This window comes from Fukomys damarensis, unplaced genomic scaffold (genome assembly GCF_012274545.1).
Source record: "Fukomys damarensis isolate Sample0158 unplaced genomic scaffold, DMR_v1.0_HiC HiC_scaffold_23, whole genome shotgun sequence".
Taxonomy (NCBI): domain Eukaryota; kingdom Metazoa; phylum Chordata; class Mammalia; order Rodentia; family Bathyergidae; genus Fukomys; species Fukomys damarensis.
The window spans coordinates 59,396,567-59,416,150 of record NW_022900935.1 but is presented as its reverse complement, the minus strand read 5'-3'; the positions used below and the strand labels follow the sequence as shown (position 1 = coordinate 59,416,150).

General features: G+C 51.1%; 1 protein-coding gene and 1 long non-coding RNA gene across 2 annotated transcripts in view; one reads left to right on the top strand and one right to left on the bottom strand.

The window, feature by feature from the left end:
- Positions 1–722: 722 nt before the first annotated feature.
- On the top strand, positions 723–6,368 carry LOC104866627. The gene is made up of 3 exons (XR_781496.1): positions 723–750; positions 3,451–3,682; positions 5,880–6,368. It is a non-coding gene; the product is annotated as an uncharacterized LOC104866627 (long non-coding RNA).
- A 3,559-nt stretch (positions 6,369–9,927) lies between these two features.
- Positions 9,928–19,584, bottom strand: part of Llgl2 (LLGL scribble cell polarity complex component 2) — a 36,759-nt gene continuing 27,102 nt past the window's right edge. Inside the window, exons 9-27 of the mRNA XM_010630802.3 lie at positions 19,339–19,397; positions 18,946–19,000; positions 18,252–18,406; positions 15,269–15,486; positions 15,126–15,193; positions 14,838–14,991; positions 14,639–14,743; positions 14,071–14,363; positions 13,821–13,971; positions 13,270–13,420; positions 12,518–12,634; positions 12,240–12,406; positions 11,640–11,904; positions 11,306–11,465; positions 11,053–11,081; positions 10,864–10,911; positions 10,630–10,672; positions 10,479–10,540; positions 9,928–10,293 (exon numbers count right to left, since the gene is read on the bottom strand). Coding sequence (XP_010629104.1) covers positions 10,283–10,293; positions 10,479–10,540; positions 10,630–10,672; positions 10,864–10,911; positions 11,053–11,081; positions 11,306–11,465; positions 11,640–11,904; positions 12,240–12,406; positions 12,518–12,634; positions 13,270–13,420; positions 13,821–13,971; positions 14,071–14,363; positions 14,639–14,743; positions 14,838–14,991; positions 15,126–15,193; positions 15,269–15,486; positions 18,252–18,406; positions 18,946–19,000; positions 19,339–19,397 — 2,311 coding nt within the window. The 3' untranslated portion in view covers positions 9,928–10,282. The remainder of the gene's footprint in view (positions 10,294–10,478; positions 10,541–10,629; positions 10,673–10,863; positions 10,912–11,052; positions 11,082–11,305; positions 11,466–11,639; positions 11,905–12,239; positions 12,407–12,517; positions 12,635–13,269; positions 13,421–13,820; positions 13,972–14,070; positions 14,364–14,638; positions 14,744–14,837; positions 14,992–15,125; positions 15,194–15,268; positions 15,487–18,251; positions 18,407–18,945; positions 19,001–19,338; positions 19,398–19,584) is intronic.

Here is a 19,584-nt window from a genome sequence, read left to right as displayed (position 1 = left end):
GAATAGCTGGAAAGGGAGCAGTTTGAATGGGAGAGAGAGCGCGTGAAGTACCATAACTTTATGGAGCACTGTTTGCGGCCTGCATTCTGAAGGCGCCTCTGATGACCTGAATAGACTTACCTGTGGAGACTTCTCTGGCCCAGGACCATGCCCTGGAAATTTGGCCTCTCTGCAGCTTAAATTCTCGGAGGGGATGATGTCAGCACTCAAAGGGGGACCAGAGTCCTGACAAAGGCCCTGGATGGATTCCTGTTTGTTAAGAGAACCAGAAAAGCCTGGTTGCAAGCCAGGTGTACATTCTGGATGTACAGCCAGGGATGGGAGGCTACCTGTCTAAATATTTACAGGTTATACATCAGACTCACAAGTTATGGAATAAAATATGTTCTATACTCCTTCCCTGACAAATACCACGTTAGGTGGATGTAACTTTTGAACATATATCGAGCTATGTGTGTATGAGAGAAAGTTGGCAAAACCTCAAAGATGGCTATATATTTTATTTCCAATATCATGCTCCATTGATGAGATGGCCCTATCGGGAGGAGTTAGGGTTATAAGGAATAAAATAAAGATATATGTAATTCATCGATTATTAAAACTATTCCATGAAATTCATCTTCTTTTCAGCCAAATCCACCCCATCCTGCTGCCAGGATGTGATGCCTCACAACAGGCCCAAAAGCAATGGGAACAATCAACCATGGACTGAACCTCCAAAACTGTGATCTAAAATAAGCCTTTCTCTTTGTAAGTGAATTCTCTCTAGTCCTTATTATAATAACAGAAAGCTAACACAATACTGTACGGTTACATGTGTAGAAAATGAGAATGTATAAACCAATCTATGATGACAGAAACCCAATCAGTAGTCCCTTGGGAATGGAGAAGTAGGAAAGAGCACGAGGAGGGGTTACCGGAGGCACAAGAAAACTTTGTCGTGGGGGAGAGATGAATATGTTCACTATCTTCATTGTGATAGTGATTTCAGGTGTATACATATGTAGAAATGCTCATTTATATTCGGTGAATATACACAGTTGATTGTATAGCAACATCTCAAAGAGTGCGTATAACATTTAAGGAGTTGGGGGGGCGTGACGTTACAGGCCTGTAATCCCAGCACTCAAGAGGCTGAGGCAGGAGGATCACTGTGAGTTCCAGGCCAGCATGGGTTACATAGTGAGTTCGAGGCTACGTAGCAAGTTCTTCAACTGCATAGTAAGATGCTGTCTCAAAAAACAAAATTAAAAATTACTGTACTTACACAAGATATATTTTGTGGAAAGGGAGTTATGGGTCAGGCATGGTTGAGAACCCCAGGAGCAGGTGGACTGGGTAATTCAGAAACCTGCTCCCAGTTTCCCATCTTCAGTCTTGCCGTGGTCACCAAAACTGTTACCAGCCATTTAGGCTCATATGCTCAAGTTCATCTGCTGTCCATGTGACCAAATCAAAGGAAGCCATATATTTGGGTAAAAAGGAAAAAAACTATTCAAAACTAGGAACTGTAAAGTTGCTTTATAAGGAATATAGAAAGGAGAGGTTTAATGGGGTTTAATTGCTTCAAATCCCATGTCACCTTTACAGATGAGCAAGCGCCTTTTCTAGTAAGGAGCAGAGGACAGATAATGCAGATCTTTACACTACACTTGCTTTATCACTTCCTGGCCGTTTTCAGCTCAACCTCTTCTTTCTTGTGGAAAAAAAACCAACCTCCTGGCCCACCTGGGGCTTGCATCAGCATATTCTCACACGTCTTTGGGGAGGAAGAGAAGAGGGGGTGTTGCCACATGCTCAGCAGGAGGGGGTTTGGAGAAATTGCTTATCTCTAAAAGAAAAACCTTAAGTTTTTCCAACTTGCAGTGCCTGTTAAAATTGGGACACCTGCTTGTGATGTGTCTGGTGACCGCTAGGCGGCAGAAGCGGCCTATATGGAGAAAGTGGGGCTTGTCAAGGGGTTATCCTTCCCTTAGAATTCTGTCCTCTAGGATCGCTGCATAAACACTCTTCCTTTATGCTCAGTAGAGCAAGGATTTGGGCCATGGTCTCAGTTCCGCTTCCGTCGCATGATGGTCTCAATACCAAAACCCTTCCCAGTTTTCCCAGATCCTTTTTCAAATGATGTCCTGAGCCAGGAGTGGTGGAGCATACCTGTAATCCCAGCACTCGGGAGGCTGAGCAGGATCGCTATGAGTTTGAAGCCATCCTGGGCTACTTAGCGAGTCCAGGGCCAGGCTAAACTCCATAGTGAGACCCTTTCTTGAAAAAACAAGTCCTGTATAGATAGCAGTCATAGCTCTGGGTCTGTTATCCAAAGGCTATGTTTTTGTGTTGTTTTCATTTTGTTTGGAGACGGGATCTCACTGAGCTAAGTTCCAGCCCTTGGCTCACAGTTTCAAAAGCTTCCGTCCATGATCATCGGCTGGCTCCATAGCTGTGGGCATGAAGGGAGGCAGAACCTTAGGGTGCAGAGGTGTGGAGGAGGAAAGCTGCTGGCCTCACAGCAGCCACAACTAGAGAAAGCCAGAGGAAGGGACCAGGGACCAGATGTAGTCCCCAAGGTCATGCCCCATGCTCCATTCCCTTCGGTGAGGCTCCATCTCCTGATTCTGTCACCTTCAAATAACACCACCGCATTGCACTCTCATCAGTGGGTTCATCTAACTGGTGAGGTTAGAGCCCCGGTGACCCAGTCACTTCTGTAGGCCCAGCTCTGAGCATTGCTGCACTGAGGACGAAGCCATCTCTGAATGAGCCTTTGGGGGATACTTCATCTTCAGACTGTAACACCCAGCTACTTAAAAGACTGGGGCAGGAGGTTGGCTTAACCCGGGACTTTGAGATTAGCCTGGGCAATAACACAAAATGTTGCCTCAAGAATTTTTTTTTGGCCAGGTGTGATGGTGCACACCTGTAATGCCAGCATTTGAGAGGCTGAGGCAGGAGGATCACTGCAAGTTTGAGGCCACTGTAGGCTACCTAGTGAGCTCAAGGCCAGCCTGAACTGCATAGTGAGACCCTGTTCCAAAAAAAAATTTTTTAGTAACAATAGCATTGTGGTTCCCCCCGCCTGCCTTGCAAGCGCAAAGTCCGGAGTTCAATCCCCAGTACCAAAAAAATAAAAAAATTTAAAAAATAGAATAGCATTGCATATAGAAAAGTACGTAAGTCACACATGTAAACGTATAGCTCAATGATTTTTATAAAAATGATCATACCTAAGTATTCAGGAACCAGATCAAGAAAATAAGACATTGCCTGAACTCCACAAACCCCTCATGCCCCTTTCTAGTTACTATTGTCTTTTCCTCCCCCTTTCTCGCTCCTACCCTTCCCACCCTTCCACTCCCAGTGGCTCCCCGGCATTTGTACCATCTTTCTAGGTGATTCCAAGGCAAGGGCAGTGTTGAGGTTTGTTGCTTTTCTAACACTGGTTCTCCAACATAGCTGCATGTTAGGATCACCTGAGGAGCCCCTATCCATTGAAGTACAAGGTGGAACAAGGTAGCTAACAAGGCAGTGTCACATCTTCCACTTGCCAGCCGTGTGACCTCAAAAGAGTTCCTTCTGCCTCTGTAAGCCTCCCTGTGGAATGGGAACAGGACCACAGACCTTGCCAGAGCACCAAGCCCACCCGTAGGGTCGCCATATGGCGGCTGTTGTTGTCATTTTGTTCCAAGTAAGTAGCCCCAGGAAGACTAAAGCCTTCCCTTCTTTTGATGGAGCCCAGTGTGGGGAGGGAAGAGTGGACTCTGCCTGTGTGGATGGGAGGCAAGGATCTTGAAAGGGAGCATGGGGAGACTGCAGGGGCAGCAGCAGGAGGAACTTAGGCAGGCCAGTCCTTCTTCACCAAGAACAGAAGCTGACTGGCCACAGGTTCTGAGGCTGAGAGCAGCTTATGGAGAAAGAAAACACCTCAGCTGAGCACCTACTGTACTGCCCAGCAGCATAGCTGGAAACTGCGTTCATGCCTTTAAATCTGTGAACAGGGGAAGAGCAGACTCATCCTTCCTTTTTCTTTCTTTCTTTTTTTTTTAGTACTGGGGTTTGAACCCAGGGCCTAGCTCATGCTAGGCATGCACTTTACCACTATTTTTTTTTTGGTACTGGGGATCGAATTCAGGTCCTTGTGCCTGCAAGGCGGGGCTCCAGAAACCCAGCTCTTTTTATTTTTATTTTGAGACAAGGTCTCACTATGTTGCCCTGGCTGGGCTCTAACTTTTGGTCCTCTGTCCTCAGCCCCAGCCCCCTGAATAGCTAGGATTCCAGGGGTGCATTCCTGCCTGCCTCAGAGTAGACTCATCCCGTTTAGCATTGGTGGCCATAACCCCAGCTTTACTCACAGGCCCTGGGGGCAGCATGAGCCTGGCCTGCTCTGGGGCAGAGTGCACACCTACCACACAAGGATTCTTTCTTCACTCTATGCTCTTCCCTGTAGTTTTCCCAAAATTGAAAAACAGGTTTTTAGGCTATTAATTATTTTATTATTTATTGTACTTGTTTCAAGGTATAATATTGATTGTAGAACACATGGAAAATACAATGATGAACGAATCAGTATCTCAGCCTCACCCAACAGAGATGACCACTGTCAGTGCTTCTGCATTTATTGGTATCTGTGAGCCTGTGTACGTGTGTGTGTGTGTGTGTGTGTGTGTGTGTGTGTGTGTTTAGAAATTTATGAAAAAGGAGTCACATAGTGCACTCTTAGATAATCTGCTTTTCTTTCCATTATAGTATTAGACAGTGGCCATTTGTCTGTCACTGAACATTCATCTACAACAGTGGCTCTGCCTTAGAATCTCCCAGGAAGCTTTAAAAATACTGATGCCTGGGTCCACACTAGAGTCAAATTTAATTGATCTTGGCTGGGGCTGTGGTTGGGGATTTTGAAGAAGGTTCCTAGGCAATTGCGTGGTGCAGCTAAACTTGACAGCTACCTTGCTATCACATGCCATTTGCTGCAGGGAAACACTGTAACTGGATCAATTCTCTTTAGGGAATTTAGGTTTCTTCCAATGTTTATATTATTACAAAACAAGAGGTAGCACCTTTTTCTGTAAAGGCTAGGTAGTACTGTATATATTTTAGCCTTTACAAGCCATAAGATCTCTGCCACAAATGTTTAATTCATTCACTGTGCCACAAAAGCAGACAATGCATAAATGAGTAAGTCTGGCTGGGCTGCAATAAAACTATTCGCAACAATCAGTGGCAGCCAGAACTAGCTGACCCTTGTTATAGACAATGTGAAGTGAATCTTCCTTGAAGGCAAACCTCCTAGTATGAAATGAATGAATTTTTGTAACAGTTTTATACTGTTTATTTTTTAAAGTAGGATTCTTAGGGCTGGGGATTTAGCTCAGTGGCTCTGGTGTCTGCCTCGCCAGCACAAGGACCCGAGTTCGATCCCTGGTACCAAAAAAAAAAGTAGGATTCTTCATCAAGGTAATCATGTATTTCCTGTTTACTTGCTTCATACTTACTTGCAAAATGGTCCATGATATTTAATTTATTATAATGGGGGTGGCGCTGCAGTGCTATGGATCCAATGCAGCACTTCAGGCGTGCTAGGCAAGTGGTGTGCTACTGAGCTATCCTCCCAGCCCCTCTAGGAGAGGGATATAATTCATAGGTGGTAGGAAGGGGGTTATCAAATTTGCTTCCTGTCCCGTTCCATCATGCATCTAGAATCAGAGGCGATGGCTAGAATCTTACATGCTAGCACCCACTTTAACCACAAGCTACTTCTTTACTTTCAACCTCTCTGATCCACATCAGATTTAGGGGAATGATGTGGGCAGTGTGGGGAGAAGTAAGAAATAATTTCCTGTCCTGAATACACAGCCTGGGTGTCTCAAATTGTGTCTCCCCAGGTTCCTGGAATTTGATCTCTGTCAGTTGCTCTCATGTGCACCAAAGTATGCTGCCCAGCACCCGTAGACTGCTCTCAGAAACTTCCAGCATCAGCATCCTGCCAGAGAGTAGCAGGAGAGACAGCAGGAGGACCTCTTGTCTTGCACCTTCACCACCAATGTAAGCCAGGCACAGCAGGGTGGGCGGGCACTTGACAGTGCTTCCGGCTGAGCTCAGGTTGCTGAGTTTCCTCTTCTTAGGGGTGTGTGTATGTGGCAGACCGATGAGACCTACTGGAAATGAAAGGGGACTCTGTGCATTGCCAGTGAGACTAGACCCTAGACAAGGAGTTTCTTTTTCCATCGCAAAAATCCAAACCCAAACAGGAAGCAGTTACACTGAGGGAAAGGGCAGAGGTGACAATAATCTGGTTCGACTGTCTGATGCAGAGAAGTGGAAGTTCACATGGAGGAAATGTTTTGTGTTCACAGAAAGATGGATGATTAGAACTTAAATCATTTGTACAGAAAGCAGATTTTCGGGTCGGGGATTTAGCTCAGTGGCAAATCGTCTGCCTTGCAAGCACAAGGTCCTGAGTTAGATCCCTGGTTCCACAAAAAGAAGCAAGCAAGCAAGCAGATTTTCCAAGCTAACTCTGGGCAGTTGCCATTACACTGTGTATGTTCATGGCTCTAGTATCATATGCACTAAAATGTGTCTGTCTCTGCCCGGGCAGCAATCTGCAGGATTTGTTAAGCGGTTTAGTGTTGGATGGCCTGCTGCACTTGAGTCTGTTTGAAGATGGGCTGGTATTTGCGTGTTTGATTTTTTTAGACCCCATTGTCCTTGCCCTTTAGTGTCGACAGGGTCATTCCTTGAACATGGCTGTAGAATATACTGGCCTTTTTCTGTGTTCTGTGTAATATGTTCTATCAAAAGTATTGGTTTGGAGGTTTCCAGATTTTTTTCTTTCCAAGGAGTTTCTTAAAAAGGTGTCTGCTTTTTGTTTTTGTTTGTTGTTGTTTTTTGAGACAGGGTCTCACTATGTAGTTCTGGCTGGCCTTGAACTCCCAGCAGTCCTCTTGCTTCAGCCTCCCAAGGGCTGAGATTACAAGCATATGCCACCATGCCCAGCAATAAGAGACATCAGCTTTCTTAAGTCTGTTATCAGAATTCACATTATTTTTCCACTTTGCAAATTTTTAACTCCTGTTGCATCAAAATGCACTGCAATAAAATCTTCTGGATATGTCAACAGGTGCCTACATAGTTTTTATAACAGAGTAAACAGTCAATCACAATGATTAACAATTCAGAATTTTAGTGTACTATAAAATACACTAAAACATGTTGCATGGGTTTTTGGTAATTATGTTATTAGTTACATTATGCCTGTAATCCCAGTACTGTAGGAGGCTAAAACAAGAGGATAGGAAATATGAGTTCAGTGACTTAGCAAGACCCTGTTTTAGATTGGGAAATCCCTCAGTGGTGCCACACAGGCCTTGCAAGCACAAGGTCCTAAAAAGAACTGATTCAAACAATTAAAAAGCTTTTTTTAAAGGGCTAGGACATAGCTCTGCGTGAAAGCCTTAATTTCATACTCCAGTATGTTGTTGCATTTTTTTTAAGGCCAAGAATTGTTTCCCATCAGTCACATGTGATCCTTAATAAACAATGACTTGCCAAATGAAATCTTATTTATTTATTTATTTATTTTTGAGACAGTCTCACTACACAGTTCAGGCCCTGAACTCACTACATAGCCCAGACTGGCCTTGAACTTGTGGCAATCCTCCTGCCTCCTGAGTGCTGGGACTACATGTTTTCACCACCACACCCAGCTAAGCCTGGTCTTTCTGATTCTTAGTCTTGATCACAGGGATAAATTATGGATAAAATTTGAGTAGTCTTTTCTTGTTTTTGCAGTGCTGAGCAGTGCAACCTAGGGCCTCTTGTGCGTTAGGCAAATGTTCAACCACTGAGGTACCTCCCCATCTCACTTGCTGTACCTGCTTTGCTCTCAGGTACTGTAAACTCCCCCTTGCTCCATGCCAAGCCCTCTTGACTGCATCCCACCCTTCCTCCTTCTGTCCTGGCCTTATCCACCATCCACAACTCTTACCTCCTCGGCCTGGGTAAATTTACTAGGAGCCAGTGATTTTACAGGCTCTCATTTAATCCCTTCCGCCCTTTGAGGAAGGTCCTACTATTATCCCTCGGTTTACAGATAGATAAACAAGGAATGAGGTCATTTACCTGAGGTCACAGGCAAAGTAGAGTTCAAGGCTGAGCCTGCCCAACTACTGAGTCGAAGTGAAGAGTGACTCTCCCACCTCTGCATGCCTGAGACCCTCCGATCTACATCACACTGACAATCCAGTTGTCTACTGTACATCTCTATGTCCTGTGGAGCCAGCAGGGGTCTCTGTTCCTCACTGGCCTTCTCCCACCTGGCAGTGCTTCTTATCATTCCAAACTCCCAATGTTGCTATTTTGGCCACTGTCACTTCTTAGTGGACTGCTATGAGGACCCCCAGTTCCTCTCCTTGTGCAAGCCGAGCTTCCTCCAATTCACTTGCTAGAAAAGAGGCTGCCAACCCTTCCACTGTGCATACCCATCAATAAAAATTGCTCATCCTGCCAGGCTGGTGCTGCACACCTGAAATCCCAGAATTCTGGGAGGCTGAGGCAGAAGGGTCACAAGTTCAAGCCCAGCCTGGTCAATTTAATGACTTAGTAAGAACTTGTCTCAAAAATTTAAAAGGCCCTGGGTTCAGTCCCCAGAACTGGGGGAAAAAAAAACCCCAAAAACAAAAAAACTCACCTCACATTCTCAATACAAGGATATTTTCTTCAAAATAAAATAAGCAAACACTGACATCAGCTGACACAGCACAGGGTACTTAAGCAAAGCTCATCACTAAAGAGCATAGAAGGAAATCTGTTTTAAGAGCCTTCATAGTTTAAAAAAAGAAACAAGCCGTCTTATCTATATAAGTACCGACTCCCCATGATGACTATAAAATGCCTGTATTGCAAATATATACTTTAAAAAATGCCATCATAGTGTTTTCAACATTTTTGGGGTTTTGTTTGTTTGCTTTTTGAGACAGGGTCTCACTATGTAGTTAAGACTTACCTGGAACTCACTATGTAGCCCAGGCTGGTCTCAAACACACAGTTCCTCCTGCCTTCTCACACTATGTAGTTAAGACTTACCTGGAACTCACTATGTAGCCCAGGCTGGTCTCAAACTCACAGTGATCCTCCTGCCTCAGCGTCCCGAGTGCTGGGATTACAGCTGTGCGCCACCAAGTCAAGCTTCAACTTTTTTTTTTTGAAATGACGTCTTGCTATGTTGCCCAGGCTGGTCTCAAACCACTAGGCTCACAAAATCCTCCTGCCTTCATCTCCTGAGTAGCAGGGACTGGAAGTGTGAATCACTGTGCCCACTCATTTTCAAGTTCTTGTTCAATCTGATCAGCCAGACCATTGCTGTAGCTCTCAAGCACCACTAAGCCGCCAATGTAGGCTCCTCTGTAGTCTTCTAATCTGTGGTGCCTGTTTTATCACTGGTATCTTCAACTCTTGGTCTCACAGCAGGAAAGTTCTTGTGTTTTTTAGTTTAGTCACTGGATAAAATGAGTTGTCCAACCCTTTATTTATTTTACTTTTTGGTACCGGGCATCAAACTCAGGATCTTGCACTTTCGAGGCAGGTGCAGTGCCACTGAGCTAAATCCCTGTGTCTGTCCAACCCTTTAAGTTCAGTCAAACCCCACACGTCTCTAAATGCTGGGGCCGGCAGTTAATCTAGCTCTCTGGTCAGACTCAAGATGGTTCACACTTGCCCTTTAGTCTCAAAGACAAAAGGTGCACTTACGTTCAGACACAAATAAGCAGTCTGCCCTGATTCAAATGCTTGAAAAGCTGATTCTGAGCACCACCTGGGCCATGGGAATAGACACAGGGAAAGGCAGGGCCTCGCTATGACTTCATATTTATATGGGCAGTTCTTTCACAGGCGAAAAATTAAAATTACTTGGACTAGTCCAGTGAAGAGGTAATAAGGTGTTTATTAAAAACTCTGTTTCACCCAGAGACAGTTAAAATTTATAATTTAAAACCCAGCCCACTACAAAAGGGGGGAGGGATAAAAACTGTGCAACATTGACAAAGGACTGAGACAGACAAGGCCCAGGAGGGGCAGCCCCAAGGCAGGTCTCTCCTCTCCAGAAGCCGGGAGCAGCAGCAGAGTGGAGCCCTGGGGTGCACAGCTACTGGCCTGGAACAGTTCATGGGCCTCTCCAGTTCGAGTGAACCCGGAGGAAGGGCCCTCAGTAGTGTTCACTGCACAGCCTGGAGGTGCATCCTGCTCACTTAGCTCACTCTGTTATGTGAGGTCGAGAGGGGACCGCAACTCAGGACCGTCCTGGGTAGGATGGAACACCTCAGTCACTTGCCCTGCACACAGACAGGCTGGTTTCCAGGACATCTGGGACATGTGTCAGGGCTGGGATGGGCCCAAGGCCTGTAGGGCCCTGGGGAGGGGATGCCAGGGCTCTACCAGCTGCCCTCCCAGGGCAGCAAGCCCGCCCCAGCTGTGCCGAATCCTACCTCCACCATTGCTGAGGCCACATCCCACGGCCACCTGGTGAGAACGCCAGTTGCCATAGCTCCTGTGGTTGCAAAGACAGGTGGGGAGTCACAGCCCACAGGGACCCTCACCCTCAGTGCTCTCCAGACCCATCAGCCCTCAGTGACTTACCCCCGGTTCCCCTCCAGTGTGCTCTGGATCTCCTTCAGGACTCCTGCAGGCAGCAGAGGCCTGGTGAGGTGAGCAGGGGCCAGGCCAGCCACCAGCCCTCCTCTCCCTTTTATCAGTGAGGCTCGGCCTCCCATCTCCCCTCTCGGGGTTCTACCCTGGCCTTGTGAGCCCCGCCCCACCAGCACATCCCTCCCTGCCCTGACGCCAACTTCACCAAGTCCCACCCTGACTCACGCTCATCATTGAGCAGTGCATGCTCCATCACTGGGCCGGGCTTCTTCTCTGGAAGGCAGAGGCCAGGTCAGGTGGGCCCCCTGGCTATGCGCAGGGCTATTTCTACCCGCAAACAGTCCCTGTTCAGCGGGGGCCCCTTCCCTCCCTTCCAAGTGTGGCCGGGCAGTGGCTCTGAGAGGCCTATCTCACCTTCTCCATCACTCTGGCTTCCCGAACTCCTGTGGGGAAAAGGGATAGGGAGGCCTGGGGGATGGGGAGGTCTAGTGTCCCAGCCTACCCTGAGCAGGGAGCCGGGCGTGCCCTGAACTCTCAAGGACTCTCGGGGTGCAGGGGGTGCTGAGGGGCAGGGGCCTCGGCCAGTCAGCAGCAGCACTTAGAGTGTCTCACCTCACCGAGGGCAGAGGGGGAGAGGCTGTGGAAAGGCCTCCTATTCTCTACCTACCTGGCTCTGCCCACAGCCTTCTCAGGACCCATGCTGTTGCCATTGCTTGGGCGACTGTGGTTCCTGGTTTTGGCTGAATCCACAAGACACCGTGGCTCTACCAGCCACTTGGTGGAAAGAGAAAAGCGCTCGAACTCTGAGGGTGAAATCAGGTAGAAACCTGGGGGCAGAGGAGAAGCCCTGCAGGTAAGGCTGTGGCTGTGGATGGGGCTTCTCTCCTAGGAGAACTAGGGGTGCAGCCCCCACCCCAAGGCCAGCCTGGCAGTGGCTGCCACACCCTGAGCCCCTCACGCACCCGGACCTGCTCACCAATGCCCAAGGACAAGCTGCACACCTTGGCCATATTTGGTGAAGACGCAGGAGGCGATGCCACTGACGTCCTCCCGACGAATGCAGCTGTATCGAACCTGGGGCTTGAGCAGGGGCAGCGAGACCACCTGGATGTCGCCCAGGTTGGTGAGAACTGCCAGGTGGTGCTCCCCGTAGTCTTCAGCCCGACAGCTGCCGAAGTGGGCCACGCCAACCCGCCTCACCCGTGAGCCCTCCAGGGCCGTGAGCTTCAGCTTGAGCTTGGCACTCACCTTGGGCAGTGTGAACACCTGAGGGCACAGGGTGGCCGATGATGCCACCACCGCCACCACCCTGCCCTCCGGAGCCCTACTGGGTCTCAGCACCACTCAGACACTACGCTTGGGCTGGGAGGACTTGAGGCCACTGACTTCCACATCTGGATATTCTGTCTCTTCCACTTTCTCAGCTTCTGCCTCAGTGTCCCTACCTCTGACCCTGAGGCTCAGGGACTCAGCACAAGACTGCTCCACTTCTTTCCTGCGCCTCTGTAGCCCTTCTGACACTGAGTCTCAGCCATCATCGTTTGTGCCCAGGGGCCAAACTCAGCGAGTACCCCAGAACCCTGCTACCATCCATGTGACACCTTGAATTGCTCCTCTGACACCACAAGCAGCTGGTGGCTTCCCTGCATGTCTGGGCTCTTCGACAGGTCATGGGCCACTTCCAGGGGCTCAGGAAGGGGTACACTGCGTCCGTCGAGCACCAGGATGCCAACCACAGGTGCTCTGTGCATCAGCTGGATCTCCTTGGCTACAGAAAGACAGCAGGAGCAGGGCCGTGGCAGGCAGCCAGGCTGGAGACACCATCCCGCTTCAGCCCAGGCAGGTCAAGCACCCTCTGCCCACCCAATCCAGCACTTACCCTGCTCTGCCCACACCAGCTCATCCATTCTCCGCTCAGCAGGGGGCACACGCAGGGAGAAGGCGTAGACGGTGCCTCCATTGGTGCCAGCCCACAGTGAGGGGCAGTGGCGGGAGCCTGCCAAGAGGCAAAGGCTTGGATATCTAATTTCTTTGGCTCTGGGAACCAGGTGGGGTTGGACAGCCTGGGTTCCCATCCCAGCCGTGCCACTCTAAAGCCAAGTCAACAAACCCAAGTCTTTAATCCTAAGTTTGTGCCTCTCTTAAATGGACATGCTATGGGCCCTGTCCACTTCCTGGGAAGGGCGGGAAAACTCTGACAGCTACACAGGGTCACAAAGACAGATGATTCTCAATCTAGGACAGCTCACCATACAACAGTGGACACACCCACCCAACAGGGGAGAAATGGCTGGGAAGGGGCACTTCCACACGTGTGCAGGCACCATGTCATCCCCAATCCTCATGGCCACTCTGGGAGGAAGATACCATCCTCCCATTTCCCAGAGGGGGAAGCTGGGGCTCAGAAAGATGAAGTGATGTGTCTAAGGCTGTGTTTCCAGACAGTAACAGCGTGGCTATGAAGCCAGACAGGAGAAGGACAGAGGCACACGGGGGCTCTGATCTGCCTCTGCTCACAGGGAGAAGCCTTCTAGGGTTCTAGGCGGCCAGCAGCTCCCATGTGCCCTCAGGCAGGGATGCCACACACCAGAGGTGTCCATTACGCCCCTCAACCTCAGCGTGGCTACTCACTGTCCCTCAGGTAGGTGTCAGCGAAGTAGAGGGTCCGGACAAAGCCCGTGAAGGAGTCCTCAGCTGAGCGGGCCTCAATCTTGCGCTGCACGGGCGCCAGCTCCATGTTCTGCAGGCCTGTCCGCTCTGCCTTGGTGCCTGCTGTCTGCATCTGAGGTGAGTTGGGCTGGGCCTAAGGGGAGGTTCAGGCCGCCCCTCCCCAAGGGTATCCTTCCAGGAAAGGCTGGCCTGGGTTCAAGAGGACCATGTCCAAGTGGGAGGAGAGCCCTGGTGGGAAGCCTGCCTGCCCTCCCACAGGAAGCAGCAGAAAAACAAGGAGAAAAACACTAGCATTTCCTGGGGAAGCACCTCTAAGGTAAGTGTTACAGCTGTTATCTTTCGTGCTTAGGGAAATAGAGACAAAAAAACAGTGATGTCTCAAAGGTCACCCAGTGGGTGCTGAGCTATTCAGAGCCCATACTTGTCGGCCAGGAGCCCAGGGAGAGAAGTGTGTGGTCCTGCCATGGCTGCGTTAGGCGTGGCCTGGGCTGAAGTCCAGCCTCTGGCCTCACCTCTCCTGGGGCACCGGCTGGCCGGCGCTTCCGGCTGGACACTCTACTGCGGCGCATCCGGCGGAAGGACTGACGCAGGGACTTCTTGAGGGACTTCACGCGGGACAGCGGGCCCTCTAAGGCTAGTTGGTCACTGGGGTGCAGGGTGCACCTGGAGGGACAGCAGCCCATTAGTGCCGCCCATTAGTGTTGGGCTGAGGGGTCCTCAAAAGCCCCAGCCTCACACCCTGGCCCCGGTTATCTTGCTCACTTAACAAAGACCTGCCGCCTCTGCTGGTGATCAAAGAGGCCAAAACCGTGGCTGGTGCCAAACGCCACAAGCCTCCACTCAGAGTGCAGAGCCAAGGAGGTGACCACAGCCGGGGGCTGGCACTGCACCAACACGAAGGGCTGGAAACCGGGCTCAAAGTGTACAGGCCCTGAGCGGGCAGCCAGGCGTTCGTGGCCCTTCCAGCGGTAGCCTTCTTGGTCCTGCAGCAGGTCGACTTCCACCTGTTCCACAGCGTGCTCTGCTGCCTCGTCATTTAGCTCCAGCACCAGCACCTGAGGGGCAGGGGGCAGGAGGCTCAGCAAACCTCAGACATTGAGATCTGAGACCCAAGCCAAGGCCAGGACCCAAGCAAAGAATTTGTTCTGAATTCTGGAGGAGAAACAACCATCATGGGAGCCGCCCTCTGCTGGAATCAACCGGCATCCATCTGCTGGGAAGAGCAGAGTGATAGGTCCCCAATGCTGAGAAGGAAGCTCCTGGGCCTGGATGCTGCCTCCAAATCACCCAACCACTGTCCTCCCGGCCCCCACCCTGCCCAGCCTGCTACCTGTCCTGCCGTGCCTGCTACAGCCAGGTAGCCGCTGTACTTGCAGAGGAAGATCTTCTGGATGCCCAGCCGGGGATCGTCACTGTAGGGGTCAAAGGAGCCCACCTGACAAAGGAGAGGGGCGCTATGAGTGGTTCCGAGCCGACTCCAGACTGTCCACACCCCACACCCCACCCTGTTCCCTGGCTTCTGGCCTCACCTTGCGCAGCGGGGGCCACTCCTCCTCGCCCTGGGCATTGAGGCTCTCGCTGGCGTCCGTGTCCGTGAGGAACACCCGCACCGTGCTGAGTCTGTACAGCAGCCGCAAGCAGACACCCGAGGCATCCCAGAACCGTACCGTGCCATCCTCGTGCCTGTGGGTACAGCCCACCGACCCCCATCAGAGCACTACCAGCCGGGTACCCAGGGGACTGGAGACACGCCTCAGGGCTCCGTCCCAACCCCATGTCCACCTGGGAAGAGGAAGAGTAGTATCAAAGTCACCTACCCTGTAAGCAGCAGGTCCCTCTGGGGTGGAGGTGGGGCCAGGGTGGTGCCACCATCAATGGGCCACTTCTGGAGAAAGAGACAAGAAGTCTGGGAGAGCCTGGCTCTGTGGTAGGCTGGGGCTGGGGCTGGGGCTGGACCTACCATGGTGGAGAAGTGTGCGTTCTGCCGGCTGCCCGTGGCAATGACACGTTCCCACAGCTTCAGGGGGATGTTGGACACGTGGTGGGAGCAGGTGATGGCCGAGCAGTGCAGGGAAGCCAGGTAGGGTGGCTGGACTTGGGGCCAGCCTGCCGCCTGCAGGTCAATCACCACTAGCTCCTCCTCAGCCAGCACCACCAGGGCGTAGGGGTCATCGAAAGCTGGGACACAGGCCAAGGGTCAGGCCCAGGAGGAGGCAGTTTGCCCCAGTCTGGCCCTGAAGAATCAGAGCTCCAAGGTGGGAGCCTGGGAATCTGCACCCTCAGACAGCCCCATGCTCAGCTACTTAAGCAGAAGCTTTCACCTGGAATTTGGGCTCCAGGCAGGGTCAGAAGGCAGAGTCCTCACCAGGAAATGGCTCACTGAGTCCCCTGACCGTCTTCCCTGGTTCCTATTCTCTGCACCCAGCCCTGGCTGGGATGTGCCTACTGATGCTGTCCCTGCAGGCTGAGCACCCTGCTTGCTGCACTCAGGCCTAGCCATGGTCAGCATTTGATAAGAGATGAGCTGGAACCCGGCTTCCAGTGCCCCTTCTCTCCAGGCCAGCCCATCTCACCAGCTCCAACCTGGCTGGGGACCTGGGCCCTCATCCACCAGTCCAGGGAAGAGACCCAGCTGACACTTCTTGGGAGAGAAAGAGACTGAACCCAGGGCCTCCATACTGAGCTACATTCCCAGTCTGATTGACTGACTGAGACAGGGTCTGGCTAAATTGTTAAACTACTCAGGCTAGGCTAAAATTGTGATCCTCCTGTCTCAGCCTTCCTGGGGGGGGGTGGCATGTGCCAGCCTTGCCCTCTCAGTTCCTTACAGTGTCCAAGAGTCTCCATGACCACCTTGTCTAAATCAGCACTGACCCAGGCCCCACCTCTCTCCTCACCTGGCCTTGTTTTTATTTTCTGCCCCTGACGTTCAACTGTTCACTCTGTCTCTCTGCGCTTGAGTAAGTCTCACCAGAGCAGGGGCTTTGTCTGCTCCAGGGACAGGACCTGCATGTAGTATCTGCTCACTAAACAGGAAAGTCCACCCAGCACAGATGCAAGGTAGAATGACACGGGAAATTCAGGCTGCCCATACCTTGCCTGAAGGGAGCATCCTTCCTTACACACCTGTATCCTGACCTGCTGGAACTATGAGAAAGTTGGGGACACAAATGGATGATCACAGGAGGGTGGCCCACCCTAGAGAATGTCATTGGTTTTATTTTTATGGTACTGAGGATTGAACCCACAGCCTTGGCACTGAGTTATATCCCCGAAGCAGGGTCTTGCTAAGTTGCAGTTACACAAGCTGGATCTGAACTTTTGACTCTCATGCCCGCCTCCCATTGTTTTTAAAAAATTTCTATATTATTTTTTTCCAGTGTTTTAGAATATATATCTCAGGGCTGGGGATTTAGCTCAGTGGTTCCGGCACCTGCCTTGCGAGCACAAGGACTTGAATTCGATCCCCGGTACCAAAAACACACACACAGACACACACACACAAAAAATATATAGCTCAGCAAGTGGGAAGGGTAGAGGAAAGTAAAGAAGGGAAAAGAAAAAAATATGAGAAAAGGAAAAAATGGAAACAGTAAATAGGGAAGGGTGGGAGGTGATGGGAGGGCAGGGGTATGGGGAAAAAATAAGAACCAAGATATATCATGTAAAGGTACAAGATCCTAATGATGAATGTAACTGTACTGTAAACCTAAAAAGTACTGATAAACTCAATGAAAAGAAATAATAAGTATACAAACATACATACATATATCTATATATATGTCAGTGAGTTTCTCTTCTGCTTCCTCCACCGCTCAGTGCAGGGAGCCCCAGCTCTGTGCCCATGGTTTGCTCTGACTGGTTTGAGGAAGGCAGAGGTAAAGCCCTGCTTTCAGCACCCAGAGTCCGAGGAGGAGAGGGAGGCCAGGATAAAAGGGGACACACAGCTGGTCCATGGTGCACGTCTGCCGTCCTGGCACTCTGGGGGAGGTGGAGGCAGAACTGAAAGCGTGAGTCCTGCCTGGGCAAGTCAGTGAGCCCCTGTCACAAAATTTTAAAAAAGGGCGCCGGGAATATATGAATTATCCAGCCCTGCAAATATAAAATAAAATAAAAGAGAAGGGAAGGCAGACCTGGCCAGGAAGGCTCAGACCAAGCTGTCCTGAGCAGCCCTGCCTCCTGCTTCTGGTGGCCTTGGCCCAGGCAGACCAGAGACATTGTCAGAGAAGGCTCTCCCTCCCGGAAAGCTCCCGGATGCCTCCTCCCTGGGTTTTGACAACAGCCCTTGCTGGTCTTGCCTGTCACCCACATGGTCACCCAAGCCAGAAGGCCACTGCACTGTGTCTATGCCAGGACCCTCTTGCTTGAGCCAGGTCGGCGATGACCCCACAATGCACTCTGATTGGCCTCACTAGGCTGCAACCCTCAAAGATGGCGTGGGGCAGACAGGATGAAGCTCCTGGCTGGGAATCCAGCTGGGGAGGATGGTGCAAAGTAGGGAATGGGGACAAGTGGTGCCACTGGCTTTGGTGGCACTAAGAAGCACAGAACCTGGACACAGTGGTCCCAGTACTCTATGAGGCTGATGCAGAAGGATTGCAAGTTTGGGCAACTTAAGTAAGACCTTGTCTCAAAATAAAAAAGAGGACTGGAGAGGGCTGGGTATTTAGCTCAGTGGTGCTTCCTCCTGCCATGCAAGCGCAAGGACCCAAGTTTGAGCCCCGGTACCAAAAAAAAAAAGAGGACTGGGGAAGGGCCTGCCACTGGAGAAAAAAAGAAAAGAGAAAAAGAATTGAGGGAGAAAAGGCACAGTGAAGTCCAGGGACCCAGACAGTGACAAGTTTGGGAAAGCTCATGCAGGCCCCGCCTCTATTTCTGCCCCGGCCTAGTACCCCCCACCTCCCGCACCCACCCTGCACACCCACTCCTGCAGCTCCCCCTACCAGCTGCAGGGTCCGCCTCAGAGAGGACAGTGAAGTCAATGACGCGGGAAGTGAAGTCGAAGGCCGTCTGCTGGCTGTTGTGGACCACGGAGATGCAGTGGCGGTCCCCATAGCTGGCCCGTGGCATGCCACCCTGGAAGATGGTGAAGGGCAACCTGCAGGCACAGGGGTGGGGTGGGCAGGGGCTCCACACAACCTGGACAGCCACGGGCTGGGCTGGCAGCTGGACTTCCTGGAGCACGCAGGGCAGCGGCCAGCCTTTGCGGCACGGCCTGGGGTCTGGGGCTCCTGGCACTGGAAAGGAAGCCAGTCTCAGGGTGACTGGACCTCCACCTCTTCCTGACTGCAGCAACCCAGAAGAACTTGGAGGGAAGTTTCTACACTGGGGTCCTGAGTCTCTACAGATACTTCTGTTTTGACACCAGGCCTCCCTGCACCGTTTGAAGAAATGGGACTGCAGCTAAAAGACTGTGAAACCCACTGACTGGTGGGGCACAAAGGGGTGGAAGGAGATTTTGAGGAATTGAGCTGCTGAGAGTTATGAGAAGCAACTCTGCCCGCCTCTCCCCTCCTGGGTCCTAGACCCCGTGAAAGTATTTACTAAGCACTTTCTCCCCAAATAGGGCTCTGCGAGGTGTCTCTAACCCTCCACAGAAGCTCTGAAAAGCAGAGGGGACAGAGCACCAGTACCTACCCCTGTTTGGTGGTCAGCCAGAAGATTTTGGTAATAGCTTTGCAAGGAAATGGACCTACAAAAACACAAACGTTTGGAATCAGGGACTTAGTTCAGTGGTACAGCCACCTACTTTGCAGGCTCAAGGTCCAGAGTTCAGTCCCCAGTACAAAAACACAAACAAAAGTTAGCTTGAAAGGGTCCCCCCACTTCTAAATGCATGACAGTCCCCGTGGGTACAGCTCCTTCACAACTGGAAAAACTGCTGTGGAGTTTGAGCCCAAGCCCTGGCCCTCTCTGGGCCCAGGTTTGGCTCCTATGAGCTGGGCACCCTGTGCCCACGTCCAGGCAAGACTGAAAGCTCTTCGCTGGTGGGAGGGCAGGCTGGGCCCACTGGGCAGGAGGAGTACTGACCATAAGGCATGGAGCTGCGCAGCGGCTCTGCTTGCTGGGTGTCACTGGACACGGGCCACTGGCAATGGCTGCCATCGGAGTGGCAGGTGACAATCAGGCGGCCATCCCGCTGCCAGCTGACGTTCTCCAGTTGCTTCGGAGCAGGAAGGGCAGGGAAAGGAGCATCAGCTTGGGCGGCATTCCCAGCACTGGCATCCCTTGCATTGCGACAATAGGCTCTATGTGCCCCAAGGGCTTCCTACCTGG